General features: G+C 38.9%; 1 protein-coding gene across 1 annotated transcript in view; it reads right to left on the bottom strand.

Moving 5' to 3' along the window:
- Window positions 1-22,325, bottom strand: part of dcaf13 (ddb1 and cul4 associated factor 13) — a 40,533-nt gene extending 18,208 nt beyond the window's left edge. The window contains exons 1-7 of the mRNA XM_078398657.1: window positions 22,142-22,325; window positions 19,326-19,525; window positions 14,695-14,802; window positions 12,159-12,248; window positions 10,987-11,142; window positions 7,481-7,558; window positions 7,311-7,393 (exon numbers count right to left, since the gene is read on the bottom strand). Of these exons, the coding sequence (XP_078254783.1) occupies window positions 7,311-7,393; window positions 7,481-7,558; window positions 10,987-11,142; window positions 12,159-12,248; window positions 14,695-14,802; window positions 19,326-19,525; window positions 22,142-22,211 (785 nt within the window). The 5' untranslated portion in view covers window positions 22,212-22,325. The remainder of the gene's footprint in view (window positions 1-7,310; window positions 7,394-7,480; window positions 7,559-10,986; window positions 11,143-12,158; window positions 12,249-14,694; window positions 14,803-19,325; window positions 19,526-22,141) is intronic.
- Window positions 22,326-22,397: the final 72 nt, after the last annotated feature.

Below are 22,397 nucleotides of genomic sequence, written 5' to 3'. Positions count from 1 at the left end.
AACTAAGCCATTGTCCACACATCGTAGCACTTTTGACAATTGTTTTATATCTATGACCTTGTGTTTCAAATCAACATCAGGGAAACAGTATCTCTTTACCTTCTCCATAATACCCTCAATTTGAATATCTCTAATAGATCTTCACAATCTTCTGAAAACAAACTCAGGTCCATTACTTCCACATACCCAAGCTTCTTCTGAGCCCTTTCCAAAATCTTGATATTTTACCTAAACGTCACCCAAAAGTTGCAAAATACCAACCAAGCAAAGTAAAAAACCTTATGATTTCATTTCTCTACCCTTCATTACATGTACAATTTTGTTGTTAATGATGTTAATAACTTTGTATATTAATGCTGTTCAATTATCGCTTGGCATTCAATACCGTCATCCTTTTAAACCTAACAACAAATTCAGAACTGGGTCTCTGTTTATCACTATGTAATTGGATCCTGGGCTTTCTCATCAGCAGTTGCATTCAGTATAAATTGGCAACAACACTTCCACCATGATAACCATGAGCACAGGAATAACTGAAGGCTGTGTGATCAGTCTCCTGGTCTACTCTCTCTGTACCCATCGTTGTGTAATCGGGATAGACACAAAAAGCTGGAGTAACTCAGCGGGACAGGCAGCATCTCTGGAGAGAAGGAATGGGTGACATTTCGGGTCAAGACCCTTCTTCAGACTGGTATGGTATAAGGGAAACCGAGAGGTATAGACGGGGATATGGAGAGATAAAGAACAATATTCACACCACTGGGCTGTAAGCTGCCCAAGATGCTGCCTGTCCCGCTGAGTTAATCCAGCTTTTTGTGTCTATCTTCGGTTTAAACCAGCATCTGCGGTTCCTTCTTACACATTGTGTATCAGGCACAGCTTCAGTACCAGCTTTAAATTTGCCATCCTTGGTTGCTTGAATAATGGGCAATGCTGAGTCAGAGCACAGGAGGGAGATTCATAATCTGATTGAATGTAACAACAATTTTGTTCTCAATGTTACAAAAATCAAGGAGCTGCTTGGTCCGGATGGGAAGCCAGGAATCCATGAAACTGTCTTCATCTACAGGACAGTGGTGGCGAGAGTCAATAGCTTCAAGTTCCTGGACATGCATACATCTGAAGATCTGCCCATGACCCAATATATTGAAACAATCACAAGGAAAGCTCATCAACAACTCTACTTTCTTGAAAGACTGAGATTTGGTACATTGCCAAATGCTCTATTGAACTACAGGTGTACAGAAGAGAGATATTGATTAGTTGCATTACTGCCTTCTTTAGTAAATAAAATGCCCGAGAGCAAAGGAGGCTAAAGAGGGCGATAGCTACTGCTTAACCTATCACAGGTATTGGCCTCCCCACCATTCAAGGGATGTACCAGAGGAACTGCCTCTAAAAGGTAGCCAATATCAAAGGCCCGTACCACTCTAGCCATGCTCCCAACTCAGTACTACCATCTCGAAGATACAGGAACCTGAAAACCAGATTCAAGAGCAGCTTCTTTCCAGCAACCATTAGACACCTGAGCACTGCATACTAACTACTACTTCAACCACCATGAACTTCCATGGACTTTGTTTTTGGTTGCATTGTGGATTTTCACTATTAAGGTCTGGTTACCCAGTTAATCAATTATTAATTGATTGTATTCTTGTATGTTTATTTGTGACACTGCATTGGTAGGCCTGTTATGCTACAGCAACTAAGAATTTCATTGCTCCACTACTGGCACCTATGTCAATTAAACGCTCACGACACTTGAATCTTCAAAAATCCATGTCACTCTATCCTTGAAATTCCCTCAATTCTATTTAGTTTGTATTGACTTTCACGTCAGTCACTTCATTCCCAGATTACATTCTGTATCTATTTCATTAGCCTATTCATTTCCTCAAGAAATGTTTTACTATCATGTTCATTTATTACCAAGTGTTGTATTCATGCGCAAACTTCAGAAGTGAACCTGCTTTTCCCAGATTTAGATCATTAAGAAAAAAACACGGTTTTAATACCGAACCTGGATAAATTCCTCAGCGAGAAAGATTCCTCACCAATAAATTCCTCACCATTTGGTGCCTCCTATCCTTTAGATTTTTACTTTAGCCTTTCGAGATACAGCATGGAAACAGGCCCTTCGGCCCACTGAATACACACAGACCAGTGATCACCCCGTACACTCGCAGTACCCTACACACTGTGAACAATTTACAGAAGTCAATTAACCTACCAACCTGCACATCTTTGGAATGTGGGAGGAAAGAGAAGCACCCAGAGAAACCCCACGCGGTCACAGAAAGAATGTACAAACTCCGTACAGACAGCATCCTTCGTCAAGATCGAACCTGGGTCTCTGGTGCTGCACCACTGTGCCACCATATTATCGCTGTTTCAATAATTCAGCAACACAGACTGATGGAGCAATTATTGCAACGCACTCATTCCCCACCCCCTCTCCCCTGGACATCTAATTTCAGAAGGTTGCTCCATACAAACAAAGTTATTATGCTTGACAATGTATATATTTTTTATGCAGCAGTAGCACTTGCATAATCACTTATCACATTGATGAAATGCGGACTTAACATGAAGTCTCATCTATCCATTACAAGACTAGATTGCCGGAACTGGAGATGTGATTTTTTTTACGGATCATATATCCAGTCACTCTGCGGCCTAACATCATGGAGCTGTCGGCCTTGCTCGAGATAACTTTGAGCCCCGTGGGACCGTGGACTTACCATTGGAGCCTGCGATCCCTTGCCTGGGATTGACGCTCCAACCTCGGCCTGCGGATTTCACCATTGAGGAGCTCGCAGTCTCAGGTAGAGACTGATGTCGGGAAGCTCCAAAGTCGCAAGATGTTCGACTAGCTCCGACCTGGGGTCCGATCACCCGGCGCAGGGAGCCGAGATCTCCCCCGATGCGGGAGCTTGATCGCCCCGATGCGGAGGGCCCGACAGCCCGCTACAAGAGCCAAGATCGTCCTGCAAACGGAAGGCTCGAGGCCCCCGACCACGGGAAGTCAAAGAAGGGAAGAGATTGAGCATTTTTCGCCTTCCATCACAGTGAAGAATATGGAGGAGTCACTGTGATGGATATTTATGTTAAAATGCATTTTGTGTGTTTTTGTTGCTTTTTATTGGTATGACTGTATGGCAAATCAAATTCCTCGTATGTTGCAAAACATTCTTGGCTAATAAAGTATGATTATAATAATGATTCTGGATGAAAAACATCAAGTTGATTTAGAAATTGCTTAAAATGAACTGGATTTCCAGGTCGAGAATTCAAATACATCCAGAAATCATGTAGAGCGGTATTAGTAAAATTAATATAATCCCTATTATAAACTTTCACATAGGATTGCTTGCATAACCTTGCAGGTTGGCTGCAATGTAGGGAAAAGAGAGAGGAAAAGCAGATAACATTTCAAAACTGGGTGGAGACAGAAGGGTAAAAAGAGTTCTTAAAATGTCTTAGTTGAAGTTACTTTTTCCTCATGGGGTAATTGAAAACTAATGAAAAAGCCTGAAACACTTACCCAATAGTCAGAAGAATGATCAACTCAAATTTGTTAGTTAGGACAATCATAGGCATAGGTCCCTGTGATTTCATTATACAGCAAAATACTTGCAATGAAATTAAAACTTCTTAAGACAGAGCCTGACAGGCAATAAATTCATTCACTTATAATCAACAATAAATTTCCATTAACTACTTTCAAAGAAATCAATGGGTCTTTTCAGGATCACAACCATGAACATCCATAAAATTACATTTAGTGCAGTTTTAGCAGAAACAGCACAATGAGAATTGGCTGTAACTCTGTACGATAAGCACAATCCACAAGACAAAGTGCAACAAAAGCTTTCACACATACAAGATATAAAGGATCCCAAAGACTGAAGATTATATTCTTCTACTCTTGAATGTAATGAGCTTTGAGAAATTAATTTATTTCATTCTCCTTTGGAAGTTATTATTGATAGCTTTTTATAGCTGGAGTTTTAGGAACTCAAACCAGATGAAATTGAGAATCCAAACTGGTTATAGTTCAAAAACACCTGTAGGACAGACCATGAAGAGGAGACAGTATACACACCACTAGATTGTTACCATGATGATTAAATTACATATCTGTACCCAGGAGAAAGATTTCCCATATAATTAATGATGAAAAATCACTAAGAAAATCTTTAAATCACTCAGAAGGGATCATAAACAAATTAGAGACAGGTTAAGAAAAATATTCCTTAACCTAAAAAAAATTGTTTTCCATAGCCTGTAATTAAACAAATATGCAATAACATACCACTTTCCCAATTTTAATATTATGAATTTAATATCCTTTACCGATTCATATCTTGGTGTATAGGAAGTGCTGCACTAATGCAGATGTTGACTATCATGATATATCACTGTAAGTAATGAATCAATGAATTACAATGCTCTTAAACTAATCTGATATACTTTCCATTCCATGCGTGCCAATTTACGCTAATCAAAAGAAAATTGGAGTGTTAATATAAAGTTAGTGAATAAAGCAGTTAGTGAATGGATGGCACGATGGGGCAGCGGTAGCATGGCTGCCTTACAGCAAATGCAGCGCCAGAGACCCGTGTTCGATCCCGACTATGGGTGCTGTCTGTACGGAGTTTGTATGTCCTCCCTGTGACCTGCGTGTGTTTTCTCCGAGATCTTCTGTTTCCTCCCACACTCCAAAGATGTACAGGTTTGTAGGTTAGTTGGCTTGGTAAATGTAAAAAATTGGCCCTAGTCGGTATCGGATAGTGTTAATGCGCGGGAATCGCTGGTCGGTGCGGACCCGGTGGGCCGAAAGGGCCTGTTTTCGCGCTGTATCTCTAAACTAAAACGATCTAGAGTAATTGAGATCTTTGGAGTCTCAATGGTTCAGTTACCCAGGCATCAAATGAATTTATTTTCTTGGGTTTAAAACGATAATTGCCACTTTTAGAAAATGACTAAAAACCTACAATTTCATGATGGTGCCAGCATATTTCAAAGTAGTCTCACGAAGCACCCTGATGAATCCATGTTCAAATTTCTTAACAAGGATTAACCAAATTGGCACACCAAAGTATCAAATCTTATGTCTGGAATGCACATAGTTAAAAGGTGTTCAAGGATTTTCAGCCTTTTAAGAGTCATAAAGTGATACAGTGTGGAAACAGGCCCTTCGGCCCAACTCTCCCACACCAGCCAATTCCCAGCTACAATAGTCCCACCTGCCTGAGTTTGGTCCATATCCCTTCAAATTTGTCCTATCCATGTACCTGTCTCTAAACATTGGGATAGTCCCAGCCTCAACTACCTCCTCTGGCAGCTTGTTCCATACACCCACCACCCTTTGTGTGAAAAAGTTACCCCTCAGATTCCTATTAAATCTTTTCCCCTTCACCGTGAACCTATGTCCTCTGGTCCTCGATTCCCCCATTCTGGGCAAGAGATTCTGTGCAACTACCCGATTTATTCCTCTCGTGATTTTATACACCTCTATGAGATCACACCTCATCCTCCTGCCCCCCAAGGAATAGAGACCCAGCCTACTCAACCTCTCCCTATAGCTCAGACCCTGTAGTCCTGGCAACATCCTCGTAAATCTTCTCTGAACCCTTTCAAGCTTAACAATATCTTTCCTATATAACCCAGGACTGAACACAATACTCTAAAAGCAGTCTCACCAACGTCTTTTACAACTGCAACATGACCTCCCATTGTTTCACCCTAATTAATTTTGGTAATGTATACACATTCCAAGAAAGAATATATGTAGTAGAATCGGAACAGTCACGAGTTTGAAATATTACACAAAGTGAATTTGCACTATTTTTGACAATTTAATTGAATTGTAGAATTTCCATCTATTAGATGGAGCTAGTTGTTTATTCTTCTCAGTGTCACTCTACTTCCAGTAAAATATTTAACTTATTTTAATCAACATCAATCTGGATAGGAGGAATGGCTATTCAGGTTAACGAAAAACAAAATAATTATTGCAAGAGACATCCATCCAAGAACCCCAGCATCCCAACCAAATGAGACAGAGGTTCATATGTGCCTCCTCTAACCTCATCAATTGTGCTCCCGCCATGGCCTCCTTTACATCGGTGAGATTAAGCAGCCATTTCACAGAACACGCGTTTAATCTGCCTAGATTTGCTGGATCTCCCAATTGCTAACCATTTGAACTCCCCTTCTCTTACCAAATTTCCTGTCCTTGGCCTTCTCCATTGCTGGTGCGAAGTCACATGCAAACTGGAGAACAGTTCCTCATATTCTGCTTGGGTAGCTAACAACCCAACTGTAAGAAAACTGAATTGTGCAAATTGTAGGTAACACCACCAACCCCCCCCCCCCACCTGGATGTGCCTCTTTCTCCCATTATCCTGCCCCCCCCTTTACCACCTATACCCCTTTCCTCTAGCTTCACAATTTACTCCACTTCTCCCGTTATCTGTTTTTTGTCTTCTTTTTGTCTCTGGCATTTGTCAACCCATCTGGCAATAAAAGCTCACCTGTATCCACTTGCCAGGCTTTGTCCCGACACATAGAAACATAGAAAATAGGTGCAGGAGTAGGCCATTCGGCCCTTCGAGCCTGCACCGCCATTCAATATGATCATGGCTGATCATCCAGCTCAGTAACCTGTACCTGCCTTCTCTCCATACCCCCTGATCCCTTTAGCAAAAAGGGCCACATCTAACTCCCTCTTAAATATAGCCAATGAACTGGCCTTGACACCAATTACAATTACACCTCGACACCAATTACAATTAGGCTGAAGAAAGACCCTGACCAAAAACATCACCAAACCATGTCTTCCAAAGATGCTGCCTGACCCACTGAGTTACCACAGCACTGTGTATTTTTTATAGGTCTTTTCAGAAGGGAAATATATCAACAGTGACTTAAATTCTACAAAGACAAATCTATTTGATCATTCGTTAGTCATTGGATAGTCTATAATTGAGATAGCCGCATAATAAATATACAGGACCATTTGGGATAGTCCATGTCAAAGTGATAATTTGTCTGGTTAGTCCAGCTTCAAAAATCATAAATGAACTCCACAATGGTGTCTTCCATTAGTCTTAATTTTGACATTTAAAAACTGAACCTGTCAGCAAATCTATTGCCTACATTTGGCAACTCATCTTTGATTTAAAGATAATCAAATTAAATTCTCCTGCTTGGCTCTTGTAAACAAATTGGAAAACAGCCACCATGTGTACAAACAGGGTTAAAATCATGCACTGTATATCCACGCAAGTCACAAAACAAATTACTTGTAATCCTCATTCGCTCCAGTAAAAATAAAAGCTTCCAAAGGGTTCCAACACACAGCATTAGTCCGCAGGTCCATGATAACCTGCCAAAATAAAGTTTGAGTTAAAAATAAAGATGAAACATTTTAATTCTATTCAATTATACACAAAAATACAATTAAAGACCATACCTTTTTCAAAGGAGCTGCCTGCCTCATATCATACAGAACAATATTTCTGTCCGATGCACAGCTGGCAAGAAGATGTGTCTGGAATGGAACATTGAATTTAACACCATCAGATGTCATTATTAAACTATAATCAACAATGAGACTATTAAACAAAACTAAAGAAAACATGAGAAAACCTAACAGCATGGACTGAGGAATGGTTAATAGACAATAAAGGATTCATTGAGCATTCAAAGAGTCATTTTCAGGTTGGAAGGCTGTGACTGGTGGGATACCGCAGAAATAGGCAAGAAAACCCCAGCTGTTTGCAATCTTTAAGTATTTTGAATGAGGAAACAGTGTATATCCAAGTTTGGGTGATGATAAAGACTGGCTAGTAATTAAAGGCATCAAGGAGGATAGATGAGAATTTGGCTAATAGGACAATGCAAAAAAATATGATGTCATCCACTTTCATAGAAAAATAAAGCCTTGCTTTTAAAATGATGAATAAATTGAAAGTGTGCGTTTAAATATACTCGAATGCCTTTGTACACAAATTACTGAAAGTAACACGTAGATAGTGTGAGCAATCAGACAAACTGTTCAGGGTGGTATGCAACTCAAGATTTGCCACTGTATTTCAGTACTCGTGACAATAGTACATTGTAAAAGATTTGAGTACAGAAATAAAAGATGTTTTACTGAAATTCTATGGGGCCTCCGTAAGATCATATCTGGGATATTGAGTATCGTTATGTCTTCTAGGAAAAATATATATCTGTGATGGAGCACAAAAGTTTATCAGGTTGAACACTGGAATGGATAGAGTGATACACAGTGAGAATAGATTAAACAGAATCAGGCTGAGATGCATAGAAATGTCCCACTTGGATAGGTGTTTAGAACAAGGGAGAGTCTCTAAACAAGGTGAAAAGACATTTCTTCACCCCTGGCTTAGATATTCAGAGGAATTCTCTGTCCAAGAAAGTTGTTGAGGCTGTTATTAAGTACTAGACTAAGGGGACCCGTTGGGCCCAAATCCCTCCTGCATTGGTGCAGCACCCTCTCCTCCCCCACCCCCCCATATCCCCTCTCTTCCCCCTCCCTCTCCCCCTTCCCCTGCTCCCCTCCCTTCCTCTCCCTCCCTTCCCCCCCACTCCAGCCCCCAACCTCCCTTATCTCCCTCTTCCCCCCCCCGAGGATTTAAACTTTAAAATGTGAATAACTTAAAAAATATAACCGATTTCAATGAAACTTCTTCCGTTAACGCCAAAGGGACGACGGTGAGTAAGGTGGGCCTAAAATTGTCACGCTATCGTGTACTGTTTTGGCTGTGGTTCAGGAACAAACAAACAAACAAATGAGAGTTTTAGTATATTGATATCCAATACACAGATTGACGTTTGGACAACATGAAAGTAAAGGGACATTAGGTTAGTACAAGAAAGTGGTGCTGAGGTAATAAATCGGCCATGATGTTATTAACTGAGAGATATTGAAAAGCCGATTATTCTTTCTTTATTGAGCCAAACTGCTTGAAGAACCAAATAATCTGTCAGAGAAACTCAGTGGGTGGAGTAGCAACTGTGTGTGGAAAGGAAAGATCGATGTTTCAAGTCGAAACCCTACATCGGGACTGGAAAGGGAAGAAAGCCAGTACAAATATCCAAAATGCAGTTTCATATCCCAGCAATTCCCTACTTTAAAGAATGAAGGTGGGTGCTGAAGCATTGCTAACAATATAAGTTCTACCTGGCTAGACACATACTTATTATTACATTGTTCTTTTAAAGTATTGTATTGTATTGTAAAGCACATTTACAGCTAAATATCATAAGACATATTTAATAACAGAGATTATCACTATTTTCTCAAGGTTTAAAATTAATGTCTGGACACCCAATTGCCGAATGCTGTGTCTTTTCAGCATTCTATAACTGAGATACAGGTTTACTTCCCCCACAAGTAAAGCATGATTAAGACCAGTCCAGATTGCTTAGTATTGCTTACACGACTAAGCACTTCCTTGTCATGAGCACAGAGAAGTACAATGCAGCAATAGACCCTTTGCCCACCATGTCTGTGCCAAACATGATGCCAATCTAAATTAATCCCATCTGCCTGCCCATGGTCTGCATCCCTCTATCTCCTGGAAAAACAAGGAAATGCAGACGCTGGTTTGCAGAAAAAGACACAAAGTGCTGGAGTAACTCAGCAGGTCAGACAGCATCTCTGGAGAACATGGTAGGTGACATTTTGGATCTGGACCTTTCCTGGGGGGTGGGGGGGGGGGAGAAGGCTGGAAGGGAGGAGGAGCAGGAAAAAGCCTGGGAAGTGATAGGTGGATACAGGTGATATCCCTCTCAGTCATATTGCAATTACTATTTCTAAATTCCCCCTCTTGGTCAGATTATTAACTATTTTTTGTCCTATACTTAGCACTAGCATGGTTAGTCCTTCATCAGCAGTGGGTTGAAAACTGTTCTATATATATTCTGGAAATCCCATGGTTTAAACCATTTTGTTTTTCCCAGTTTGTGAAAATTAAAATCTATTGTAATCATTTTTTGAGATCTACTTCTCCAGTTTTTCTACTTGCATGTCTCCCACATTAGTATTATTTTGGAGAAATTTACACCCATGTAAATGCAGTACCTGGGAACGAGTTTCTTTAAAATGAATTGTAGGGAGAGGTTGGCAAGCTAGAACTTCACACCTTGGTATGTAGGAAATTGACGGAGGATCTAATTGATGTGAATAAACCACGAGGGAAAAAGACAGAGTGAATGTACAGTCATTTTTCCAAGGTTTGGAAATCAAGAATCTCTTTTCCATCATTGTTCCCTGCCCTATTATTACAATCCACTGACATCTTACATTAGCCAACACTTATATGGTATTTTACCCACATGTTGGTGCTTGATACTGGTTAGGCATGAAGCTGGTTAGTGCTGGTTAGGCATGAAGTTTTGGAATTCTGTCATAATGCATTGCTGCCTCTTTCAGGGTGCTTATTCAACCCTAAACTTTACTTGAAGCAAGTTTTCCTGCTCAAATTTGTTATTAAATGTTGCAATTATTATTTTTGTCCCGTTGAGAAGCATCTTGGGATCATTTCACTTGGCTTTAGATGCTATGAGAATCCATTATCCTGTTTCTGTACTCTGCCCATTCATCCAAAGTGAACATGAAAGCTCTATTAATGCAACTTCCAGTTTATACATCAATGAATCATTATAGACTTGATGTTTTCTTTAATTTTCTTCCACAGCTGTATCATTGATAGTGAATGCAATGGTCTTGCCCATGCTGATAAAATGTAAAATGCACTGTACAAAAATGTTTTAACGATTTGAGCAGACAATGGGAAAAAATAGTTTGAATAATTTTTTTTAATCAAGAAAGGCAATTAAATGTCCAATCCAAAGACATTAAAAAGTAAATGCAATCAAAATAAAAATAATTTTAGTAGTCAGCTGATATATTTAATTTCAGACATCAGGGAATATTTGCAAAGAATGTACCTCTATTGGGTTAAATTTAACACTGCTGATACTGTCCACACTCCATGTAAAAGAGCGAATTGGGCTAGTCCTCTGTTCATCCCAGATGTCCACCTGCTGTCCACATGTTGCAAATACACCATCTTTCCAATGGTGATCAATTCCTGTATAAACAGTCTAAGAACAAGCATGGATTATTACATTTGTTATGAGTACCAAGCATGCAATATTATCTATATGCAGCAATACGGGGATAAATTATAATACTTTTCAGAAGTGAAAATGGTAATTCAATAAAATGTAAAATAAAAAAGTGTGGATTAATTTATAGAACTTTATAAATTCTACTTGATTTATAAAGCTAATAGGAAAAAAATAGCGAAGGCAGATGATGCGGATAAAATTGACTAAAGGGAATGACTTGATCATTTTTTATAGAAGTAAATTGTAGTTATATTTTCATTTATTTGCAGCCCAAACACTTTTGCAAACTGTCAGGAAAGCCATTATATTTGCATCACATGTCACAATATCAACTGGATGATTTCAAATATCTGGTAACTTACATTTTTAAGATATCCCAGTTTCACTGTCGCTTCCCTTTTATCCATTTTATCATTTAATCCACCCTGCTTACCGCCCCATCAAAATTCTTCTTTGTAACTCTGCTTTACTTCCCTCTAAGTTATAACACTTACGTCAGTTCTGATGAAAGACTATTGTTATGTAGTTTTCTCTCGCTCGATGATACGATTTTCCATACTTCCCAATTTTATTTCTCCTTCCATTTAAGTTTTGATGCAAAATAAAAATCTGCTTTAATGAAGTAATAATATGTTTCTGGTCCTTTCCAGTTCAGAGCAAGTGAAGCTAGAGCTACTGGCAGTAGAACATAAAAGCATCTAAAAAGGTGTAAATTAGCTGACCATGGATTTATTCTGTTCCGCATATCCTGGAATGTGATTAATACCTATTGTATTTTTGACAGCAGAGCAAGGGTTCATGCAATACTGTATTTGGCTTCAGAGTATTTTTTTCTGATTTCCAGTAGCATTTATGACCTCACCATGTACTAACAGACATTTTTGCAAGGTGTTTAAGTTTCACCAGCATAACCATGTGCCTTTTTGTTTACATAAGGATTTCTGCCGCCCATATTTCATTTATCAATAATCACAAAAAAAATTCCATACCTTGCCAAGAATCATGTGCATTGGCTCTTCTTCCTCATTAAATGCAGGACTCTCCATTTTCCACTGTTTGATGGTCTTATCATCACCAACCTTCAATAAAACTCAATCTATTCAAAACACTGCAAATAAGCAAAACTAATTCTAATTTTACTAATACCCAGTAGGGTACAAGTTTAGATGCTCACAGTAATAATTAGGATCTACTATAGCCCATGCGACATGAAGAAACTCTGAAATGCATTAGATATTTAAAATAATCTGACTAATTGCTATATCTTGCCAAAACATTAATTACAATAGTTTGCCAAATGTCTTACAAAATTATGATAGAAACCTTCGGAAAGAAATACGATATTGCCCAACAAAAACTGAAACCATTAAACACATCCCTTAATGTAAAAACCACAACAGTTAAACTTTAATAGTTTAATGATGACAGTATCATATTCTTTCAAATTATTTTTGGTCTTCAATTAGTCTTTTCTTTCCCCACTATTATCATTAAGCTTGATGACTATATTATGATCATTAGCACTCTGGGAACAATGATGAAGCATGAGAAATACAAGTTCTGAAATACAGTAATTCAGAGTCTACTGCTCAAGGATGTGGACATTGTGATTATTTTTCTCAGTAGTCATACAAAGTGAACATCAAGTGGTAAATACAAACTACATTACAGTAGATTTTCTGATATTCCGTCATTATTATTTCCACTTTCTTGCAAGTAATTATCCATAAACCATCCTAATTCCTATTTGCTTGATGTTCCAAAGAAATATCATCTAAATACATGACATCAGGTTCTACAAGAAAGCAAATGAAAGTCTGCCTTATGTTAGAACCATCCCCCATGGTCTCTTCACAGTCCCTCATTTCTTCCTTAATAGACTAGATATTATATGCATACACATTCATGTATATGCCAAATTATACAGAAATCTCAAAGCCATCCACTCAGAACTTGACACCTATCATACTCGGTAAACATGCTCATTCAAAAACAGAAAATGCTGTATATACTCAGCAGATCAGGCTGCATCTGTAAGAAGATAAGTATTTTCTGTATTCATTTTATATTTCTAGCATCTGTATTTTTTTTAAATTTATGCTCAAGCAAATCTCTGTAGTCCCAAATACAAATCCTACTCCCACTCAACCCTATGCTCTTACATTGTCACAATTTCCTTTCTTCCACATCAAACCTCCCAGTTCTCTCCTTTAAGAAACTCCTTAATATTGACCTCTGACACAAATTCTGATGCCTTTGTCCTATTGTTACTTAATATTATTCATCATACTTAGCCTAAGAATGGTCCTGTGACTTGGGATGCCATGTTAGCCTGCAGACATGATATATGTGTAACTAGTCAGTAATTACTATTCATTTTATTTTTTTTAATACATTTTAAAAAAAGGACTCCAATGAAAGCATGCAGGGCTATAGTTTATTTGGTTTTACTTGGATTTTGACTATCAGACTATTGACAATTTGACTGAGGAATAAAACATAGAAAGCTGGAGATCAAAGTAGATAATTTAGTCCCCCCGATATTATTCTGTTTTCTCTTACATCATAGCTGAGCTTATCTTAATTTATTTGACTACTTTTGCTCCGTTTTCCATAAAATCCTCGCCTAATAAAAATCCACACAACTTAAACATGACATTTTCAATTGGTCCAGCATCCTCGGCATTTTTAGGGGAAACTGTTTCCCCTAAATTTCCATGATGGAAAAAATGTAAAATGATATTACTCCTAAATAGCCTCTTTTGTTTATGGATTTATTGCACAAATATTCTTCTTCACTTAACTTGTTAAGAATACTTATCTTTTTCAACAGCTTGATTAAATCACTCTCAATCTTTTAAGTCAAAGTTCCTGTGATTGGTCTTCATAATTTCATCTAATGTAACCACATCACCGTCTATATCTCTCGTTTCCCTTTCCCGACTCTCAGTCTGAAGAAGGGTCTCAACCCGTAACGTCACCTATTCTTTTTCTCCAGAGATGCTGTCTGACCTGCTGATTTACTCCAGCTTTTTGTATCTATCTTTGGTTTATACCAGCATCTGCAGTTCTTTCCTACACATAGCCTTTTATTTGTCATGAATCTTAAATAACACACATGAGGTTTTCATAAACGTCATAAGGGGATAAAATGAGATAGAACAAAGGCAATAAATATTGCAAGTGACCTTAATGTCACATTACCTTATTGAGCACACACCTTTACTTAACTCCCATTACACACCTTCTCCCACACCATGCCCCATCACCAGTGTTTTTGAGATGCACTTATCAGTGAGATGCTGACAAGTGGAAAAAGTACCAGAGGTTGAAACATAGAGAACTTGCATCCAAACTCAAATGGGTTTAAACATATCAAATAAACTAATCAGAAAGACAATTAAAATTTGCTTGAAATTTATTGAAACCAGGAAAAAGAACTCTACTTAATGATAATGCAAAAGGTCCTAATCGTTACTTGAAATTATTTCGTTGTAAATACTTGAACAAATACATTATACTTACTGTAAAAAATGATGTACCACAGAATCTAGAACAGATGCCTCTGACAAAACCTGTGTGTGCTTGCACTGTACGGGTGCATTCACGCTTCATCAAGTTCCAAACTTTGATCTACACAAAAATAATAGAACATTCACATTATATAAAGAATTGCAGAAATTATATCTCTTTCCAAAAGTTGTACAAGTGGAGAATTCTCTTTCAAAAATTATTTCTATAAACAATTTCAACTAAACTCAAATTTTAAGTGATTTTTAAGCAAGAGATTCAATTTATACATGGAAAATAGATCTGATGGTACATTTTAAAGTACTATCATTATTGATGATGTTATTTTCCCTTGGGCATGCAAGAGAATCCTGTACTTTTCAGATGCACTTAACAATGTTGATTTCTCTCAAATTTGTATTCAGTTCAAGCACAGAAATTTAACTGCAAAATAAATTAGAACGTTTTCTGACACCTGTACATGCCAACTACGAGTAGTTCTTTCACCACATAACAAATATGTCGGAGTCAACCATGTAAAGGAACAAGGTGAAAGACTGGCGAGGCAAACAGGATGTCACCCTTCTCTTCTCAATTACATGGTGTAGAAACAAAACCAGCAAGTCCCCCTTACCATTAAATAAAAATCTAATTTGACGTCTTCACTGAATGGAATGATTCATAGCTACCAACAGCCATAATTACTGTCCATATGGTTACCAAGATACAGATCAGAGAAAAGGGTGAAAGTTGTAGTGGGGTTGGGAGAACATTGGGGTATAGAGAATAAGGCAAGGTCAGGACTGCTGTGGAAAGGATTCTGAACATAGAATAAAAACTATGAAATGGGTTCAATTAAAGGGTGGGAACACAAACCGAGGAATGTAAAAGTTGCGATATGCATTGTGGGAGGTCAGGATATTCTAATGGACAAATAAATACTGAACCAATATTATAAACTGGCAGGGAGTTCTGATACAAATACAGAAAGCAAATAATCTTACATCGCAGAATTCATTATACAGTCCAGGCTGCAATTTACCGAACTGAAAGATGTAATGCTGTTCCTCAAGCTTGTACTAAGCCTAGCTATAATGATGCAGGAGGCTACAAATGGGTCAGAGCGTGAAAGTGGATGACAAATCAAAGTAACAGGCGTCTGAAAGCTCAAAATTTACCCCACTACCTAAATACAGGGTTCTGTTAAAATGATCACCCAATCTGCATTAGATCGGAAGAACGCACCATACACCATGAACTGAACCAGGAATTTATCTTTGATCTAAAATTATATGAGTCAAAGGGTACATTCCCACCATGCCATTGGCTACATGCAAGTGGAAGCTGGAAAAATATTTGAGGTAGATGGGAACAAGAGATAGGTTTAGATGAGGACAGATGGAAGGAATCATGGCCTGATTGGTCAAATTGCCTACTTCTGAGCTATATAATCTTTGAGTTCTTTTGCAAAGTAAACCATTTAAAAAGTATTAAAACATTGGATATAATGCATAGCATGTTATTTCTAGATGCTGAATTGGGAGCAGGGTAAATTAGGAGGAAAGCTTATTATTCCGCAGGCAATAATTACTAATAGTTTGAGGCCTGATATAGTGTTATGGTCAGTTAGTCAATGGATAATGTATTTTATGGAACTGACGGTGCCTTTGGAAAATAGTGGATGAGGCTTATGAAAAGAAAAGGCTTAGATATGTAGAGTTGGCAGCAGAAGTTGAGCAGCGAGGATGGAGAGCAAGAATACGTCCAGTAGAGGTGTTGTAGAGGTTTTATAGCGAGATCGACCATGTCGCTATTTGGAACGCTAGGAATTCACGGACAGAGTTTGCGTCAGGCTGCAAAGCAAATGTCAGAGGCAGCAGAGCAAGGCAGTAGGTGGATTTGGTGGAGAAGAAATAGTGTCAGTTGGGGGCAGAAAGGCAGTATGACATGCAGTATATAATAATAATATAATATGCCCACTTGATAACCCCAATGATGTACTTGCATCTCCAGGATTAGCTTTTTCTTAAAAGAGCTAATTAATATGTAGGTAGTTGGGTTTTTTTGCATATGGAGTCATTTATTGTAAGTTGCTGTATGTAGTTTGATAATACTGGTTTCGGGCTTGGTTTTCTTAGTTGAGCGCTTATCCTGGAGTTTTTGCACAAGTAGACAATAGACAATAGGTGCAGGAGGAGGCCATTCGGCCCTTTGAGCCAGCAAGGGTAATCTGTGTAGAGATTACCTATCTTCTCTGCCAATATAAACCATAGTTTTATTCATTGAACATAAAATGAAACGATACTAGAAATATAAAGAAATACAAATTAACTGAGAACAACTAATCATGACTGCTGCTGAACTAGAGTCATATTCAGCAAAGATTGTTACAGAGCAAGGGGCGCACCAAAGACACTGATTGCATGTTTCAATGGAGCGGCTTGATAGGGGTGCAATTTGAAACTATCATGTCAATTGGAAGAAAAAAAGTTACAATACTTTTTTTTTTAAACATGATTCCAAAGCAGAAAGAAATTCTGGTGAACACAAGAGAGATTAGGAGAATGAAAGTGGTCACATAGCCAGGTGCACTAGTTGACCATTTAAAATACAGATCTGAATTGTACACCCCCCCCTTTACCTAACCCAACGTGGTTCAATGCTGTCAATACAAACCCATTTTTGTTCTCTCAGGATTTGATATGAAAGTGACAACTCCAAGAAAAAGAGGATGCAGCACCAGCCACTGTATGTAGCCTTTCTCGACCTCACCAAAGTCGATAATTCCATTAATTGGGAGGAACTACAGAACACATTTCTCAAACTCGGCTATCCAAAAATTTGTCTCCATCGTATGATTGCTCCATGACTGAATGCAAGTCATGATATTAAGCAACAGGCTTCTATCACTGATGATTGGCATCAAACAAGATAATGTTCCAACACTTGCTGCAATGTCAAATCTCATCACCAGTGAACTTCCTGCAGGATTGGAGTTAATCTTCAGAGCTAATGAGTTGTTCAGACTTGTGGCAACTACATTCCCCAACCAAGGTTACTACCCAAACCTTTGTACAGATGCAGAATGCATACACCAGTTAGTCAAAGGCAAAGTTCCAAAACTTGACACTTTCAATGAAGCACACAGGAAGACAGGCCATAAACACAAACCGCAAGCCAACCTCGCCTTGCTGTACCACATTGTTCACTAACAATAAAGGGTTCATAAAGCCTGGAAAATGTAGACAACTTTTCATATCTCTGGAAGTCATACATCTATGATGAACTTCAATGGGCCAGAAAAAATAATAGTTTGAAGATAAAGGCGAGATCAAGATCTCAATTCTGCTACAAAATTCATGGTCCACCAGACTTCATTGATCCTGCTCCTTTGTTTTGGATTTTGAGACCTAGAAATTAGGCATTTCAAAGCTTAGGAAAAATACAAAATATTGTCTTCATAAACCCCTCCTTGATTCACTGTTAGAACAAGTAAACAATGTTACTAAAAATGATGACAAAAGAAAGGTCACATGCAGTAATCTAGAGCAACCATCTGCTGGAGGAACTCAGCAAGACAAGTAGCGTCTGTGAGAAAAGGAATTGATGTCATTGCAGGTCGAACCTATGCATAAGGACTAAGAATAGACAGGAAAGATAGCTGGTATAAAAATGGGGACACATTTGTATACTTTCCTCAAACAGTCATCACTGGCTATTGCATAGAAAAAAAATAGTTATTTTGCATCGCCAATGCCTTTAACTCCACGGGTTCTAAACATGCTTATTATCAAATACATCTTGAAAGTCCACCTGCACACAAATCACTCCATTATCAACCAACTTCATTACTTCAGCAAAATACTTAATCGTAGACAAGCAAATGATCCATGCCGAATTCCATTGTCCATCATTTTCAAAATACCACTTAATAATGCCACACACACTGCTCAAATAAAAAAGCATGCTGCACAACTATCTTTTCGCAAACATTTCAGAATTTGCATTACGTATTATTCTTTGATCATAGATTTTCATATATGATTTCAGAAGTACGTTGCACATTTCAATATTATTTCGATGACATATACCCATCAAATCACAAAAGTAGTTTAAAGAATCATAGACCTTAGTCGTCACAAATTAAACTCATCTTTAACACAAATAATAATGGGATAGACAAATATTTTAGTAAAATGGCCTACAGTTTATCAAGGGATTAAGCAAAGTGCTTTAAATCGCAAGCCAGGTCTTTCTTGCTCATTCTTTTGGTTGATGTACATGTAACTTTTATTTGCCCAATGAAAATAGTTCATCAATCATAACAGTGCATTGGTACATTTCCAGTACGTAAGGCAAGAAAAAAAACCTGACAAAGCTGTGACTTACACTGTTGCTAGCCGAATTAATGTTTTTCTACAATTATTTGCATGAAACCATCCATAATTTATCTCAAGAGAATCCAGAGCATCCTACTTGTGATATGTACTTCATTACATTACTAGGTACTACAGCAATTTATCAAAATACACAATGAGTTTGGGCTTTCCTCTGGCACCGATTCAAAATAGACATTGTCTACTTTGCTTACAAATGTAAATAGTATTCCTTACATTTTGCACAATTCAAAAATATGCATCCCTTACCTCACCATTGCAAGCCCCAGAGATTATTGTAGATAAACTCTTAAAATGCTTAGCCATACAGTGCACGCCATCTCTGTGACCATCAAGTGACGCTATGAATGGCTTGGCAAAGACCCGCTCCAGTTTGGTGGCATTCAGTGCTCTGGTGTATTCCCGAGGCACCTCAAATGGATGCAATGCAGGATCATAATTCCTCGGAACTGGAAACAGAAATTGTATCAAATTAAGCCAATACCAATTATTCTACAATTAATTTCTCAATTATTCATAAAAAGGCAAGCACAGCTTTGTTGTGGTGGCAGAGGCCTAGACTACATGGTGCAGTTTTCTATCTCCCAATGGCATTTTCAAGGAGATAATGTAACTCGAAACAAACTCATAGCTTCAATTTTCTTTGCAGAGAAAAACTCCAATTAATTGTTTTCCAACTATTCTGAAATTTCAATGATTTGTCAGTAAGATGAGGTGATTGGCAGATGGGTGGAAATAGGAACAAAAAGAGGTAAAATTGTTGAAAATCATCCGATAAAAAACACTTATTTTTATATAGCTTTGATGAAGATGGTTTTCAGCGCATCTAACTGTTGCTGGTTCCATTCAATTTTCACCAATTGCAGCCACTAGATGCTCCGTGACTGATGCGACAGTGAGTCTCCTCTTCCTGTAGGCTGATGAATTACTGGCTTCTGCTGCATACTCCTGTCCTGTCTCCCAAAGCAATCTCGGAGAGGGAAGCATGGGTGGAGGCAGAATCAAGCCCTTAGATCTGAACACAAAGCTCATTAGGTGCCTATTGACAGGTACCTAATGAGTTTTGTGTGAAGATCTGAGGGCTTGATCTCTTCCCCCACCCACCATAGAAGCATTTGCCCTTCTATATGCTTCTGGGACTGTCTTCACAGAATTTTCCAATGTTTTTGCAAGGAATAAAAAACAAAATTGTGTCTCTCCCAGGGCGACACCCCCCAACGATCAGTTTAGTTTATTGTCACTTTTAACGAGGTACAGTAAAAAGCTTTTGTTGCAGTCAGCGGAAAGACAATACATGATTGCATTCAAGCCATTTACAATGCATAGATACATGATAAGGGAATAATGTTTAGTGTAAGGTAAAGCCAGTAAAGTTCTATCAAAGATAGTCCGAGGGTCACCAATAAAGTATAGTAGTTCAGCATATAATAGCAGTGCATTTGGAAAGCAGTGACAGGATTGGTCAAAATCAGCAAGGATTTTTGATGGGGAAATCATGCTTGACTAATCCTCTGGAATATTTGTGAGGATGTAACAAGTAGAATGGATAAGGGAGAGCCAATGGATGTGGTGTATTTGGAGTTTCAAAAAGCCTCTGACAAGGTCCCACACAAGAGATTAGTGCACAAAATTAGAGCACATGGCATTGTGGGCAGGGTATTGACATCGATAGAGAATTGGTTGGCAGACAGGAAACAAAGAGTAGGAATTAATGGTCCTTTTCAGAATGGCAGGCAGTCACAAGTGGGGCTGCCGCAAGGCTCGGTGCTGGGACCCCAGTTATTTACAATATACATTAACGATTTAGACAAGGGAATTAAATTTAACATCTCCAAATTTGCGGATGACACAAAGGTGGGTGGCAGTGTGAGCAGCGATGAGGATGCTATGAGGCTGCAGGGTGACTTGGATAGGTTGGGTGAGTGGGCAAATGCATGACAGATCCATTATAATGTGGAAAAATGTGAGGTTATCATGAATGGCTCAAAGGGCCAAATGGACTACTCCTGCACCTATTTTCTATGTTTCTAGTATTGCTCTCAAGTTGTGGTAGAATGATTTAGTTGCCTTGATTATGCTGGTGGCTGATGTGTGTGATGGTGTGTGATGGTCTGAACTGCGTCCACAATTCGCTGCAATTTCTTGTGGAATTGGATAGAAACATAGTAACATAGAAAATAGGTGCAGGAGTAGGCCGTTCGGCCCTTCGATATGATCATGGCTGATCATCCAACTCAGTATCCCGTACCTGCCTTCTCTCCATACCCCCTGATCCCTTTAGCCACAAGGGCCACATCTAACTCCCTCTTAAATACTGGATGGAACTGTTCCCAAACCAAGCTGTGATGTATCCTGATAAAATGCTTTCTGTGGAGAACAAACATCCAGGTGGCATTAGGAGCACACCCAGAACACTCCCTCACAAATCGTCTACCCAGTAATCTATCACTTATACATGGAGGTGGTTCCCACAATTACCTTTCAACCACCTCAGAGCGCACTAAACCACAGTGGAAGCAACTTATCCCATAAACAACAGCGCGAAAGAAGCAAACTTTTTACATCAATCTTCCCATTTAGAACCATGAATGATTTCAGACATTGAAAGTCAATAGCGCATTCACAAACACCTTCGATCAACTCGTGCAAACCTAATAGTTCACAAGTAGTATAAGAAAATAACTGCAGATGCTGGTACAAATCGAAGGTATTTATTCACAAAGTGCTGGAGTAACTCAGCAGGTCAGGCAGCATCTCGAGAGAGAAGAAATGGGTGACGTTTCGGGTCGAGACCCTTCTTCAGACTAATAGCTCACAAGATGTGAGCAATTATCCCACTCTGGATGTTTCTGCTGGGAAACCAGAGATCTATTTTGAACGTCCGATGACAAGCCTATTTGTGCCAGATCTTCTACTCTCTCCTTGCAGCTTACGAGGGGCTCTGACTGAGTAAACAGTAGCCACAGTCAGACACCCACATCCCAAACACATTTCACGTGGCTGCTGTTTGGCCAGGCCCAGGACGGTTTCCAGCATCGTCCGGGCGACCTCCCCCGACCACTCACCTCGCTGAATGTCTATTTTCGTCTCTCTGACGTAATCATCCGGATTTCTGCTCAACATTTTCACCTTCATCTTGAAATCCCGTTCAATTGAGCCGTTTTTAAATTAAAACCCCTCGCTCCTCTCGCGGGCAACCCGGAGGAAGGGCCCCTGCGCGGTGGGTCACGTGGGCAGGGTAATCGCAATGACGTCACGACGCGGTGGAGTCCCGCCTGCCGGCGCAAGTGGGCGGGGCTGGGTTGTGTGCGCCGTTACGTC

Source organism: Rhinoraja longicauda, chromosome 4 (assembly GCF_053455715.1).
Source record: "Rhinoraja longicauda isolate Sanriku21f chromosome 4, sRhiLon1.1, whole genome shotgun sequence".
Classification (NCBI taxonomy): Eukaryota; Metazoa; Chordata; class Chondrichthyes; order Rajiformes; family Arhynchobatidae; genus Rhinoraja; species Rhinoraja longicauda.
Note: the sequence above shows the minus strand (reverse complement) of the source record. Positions and strands in the feature narration are given on the sequence as shown.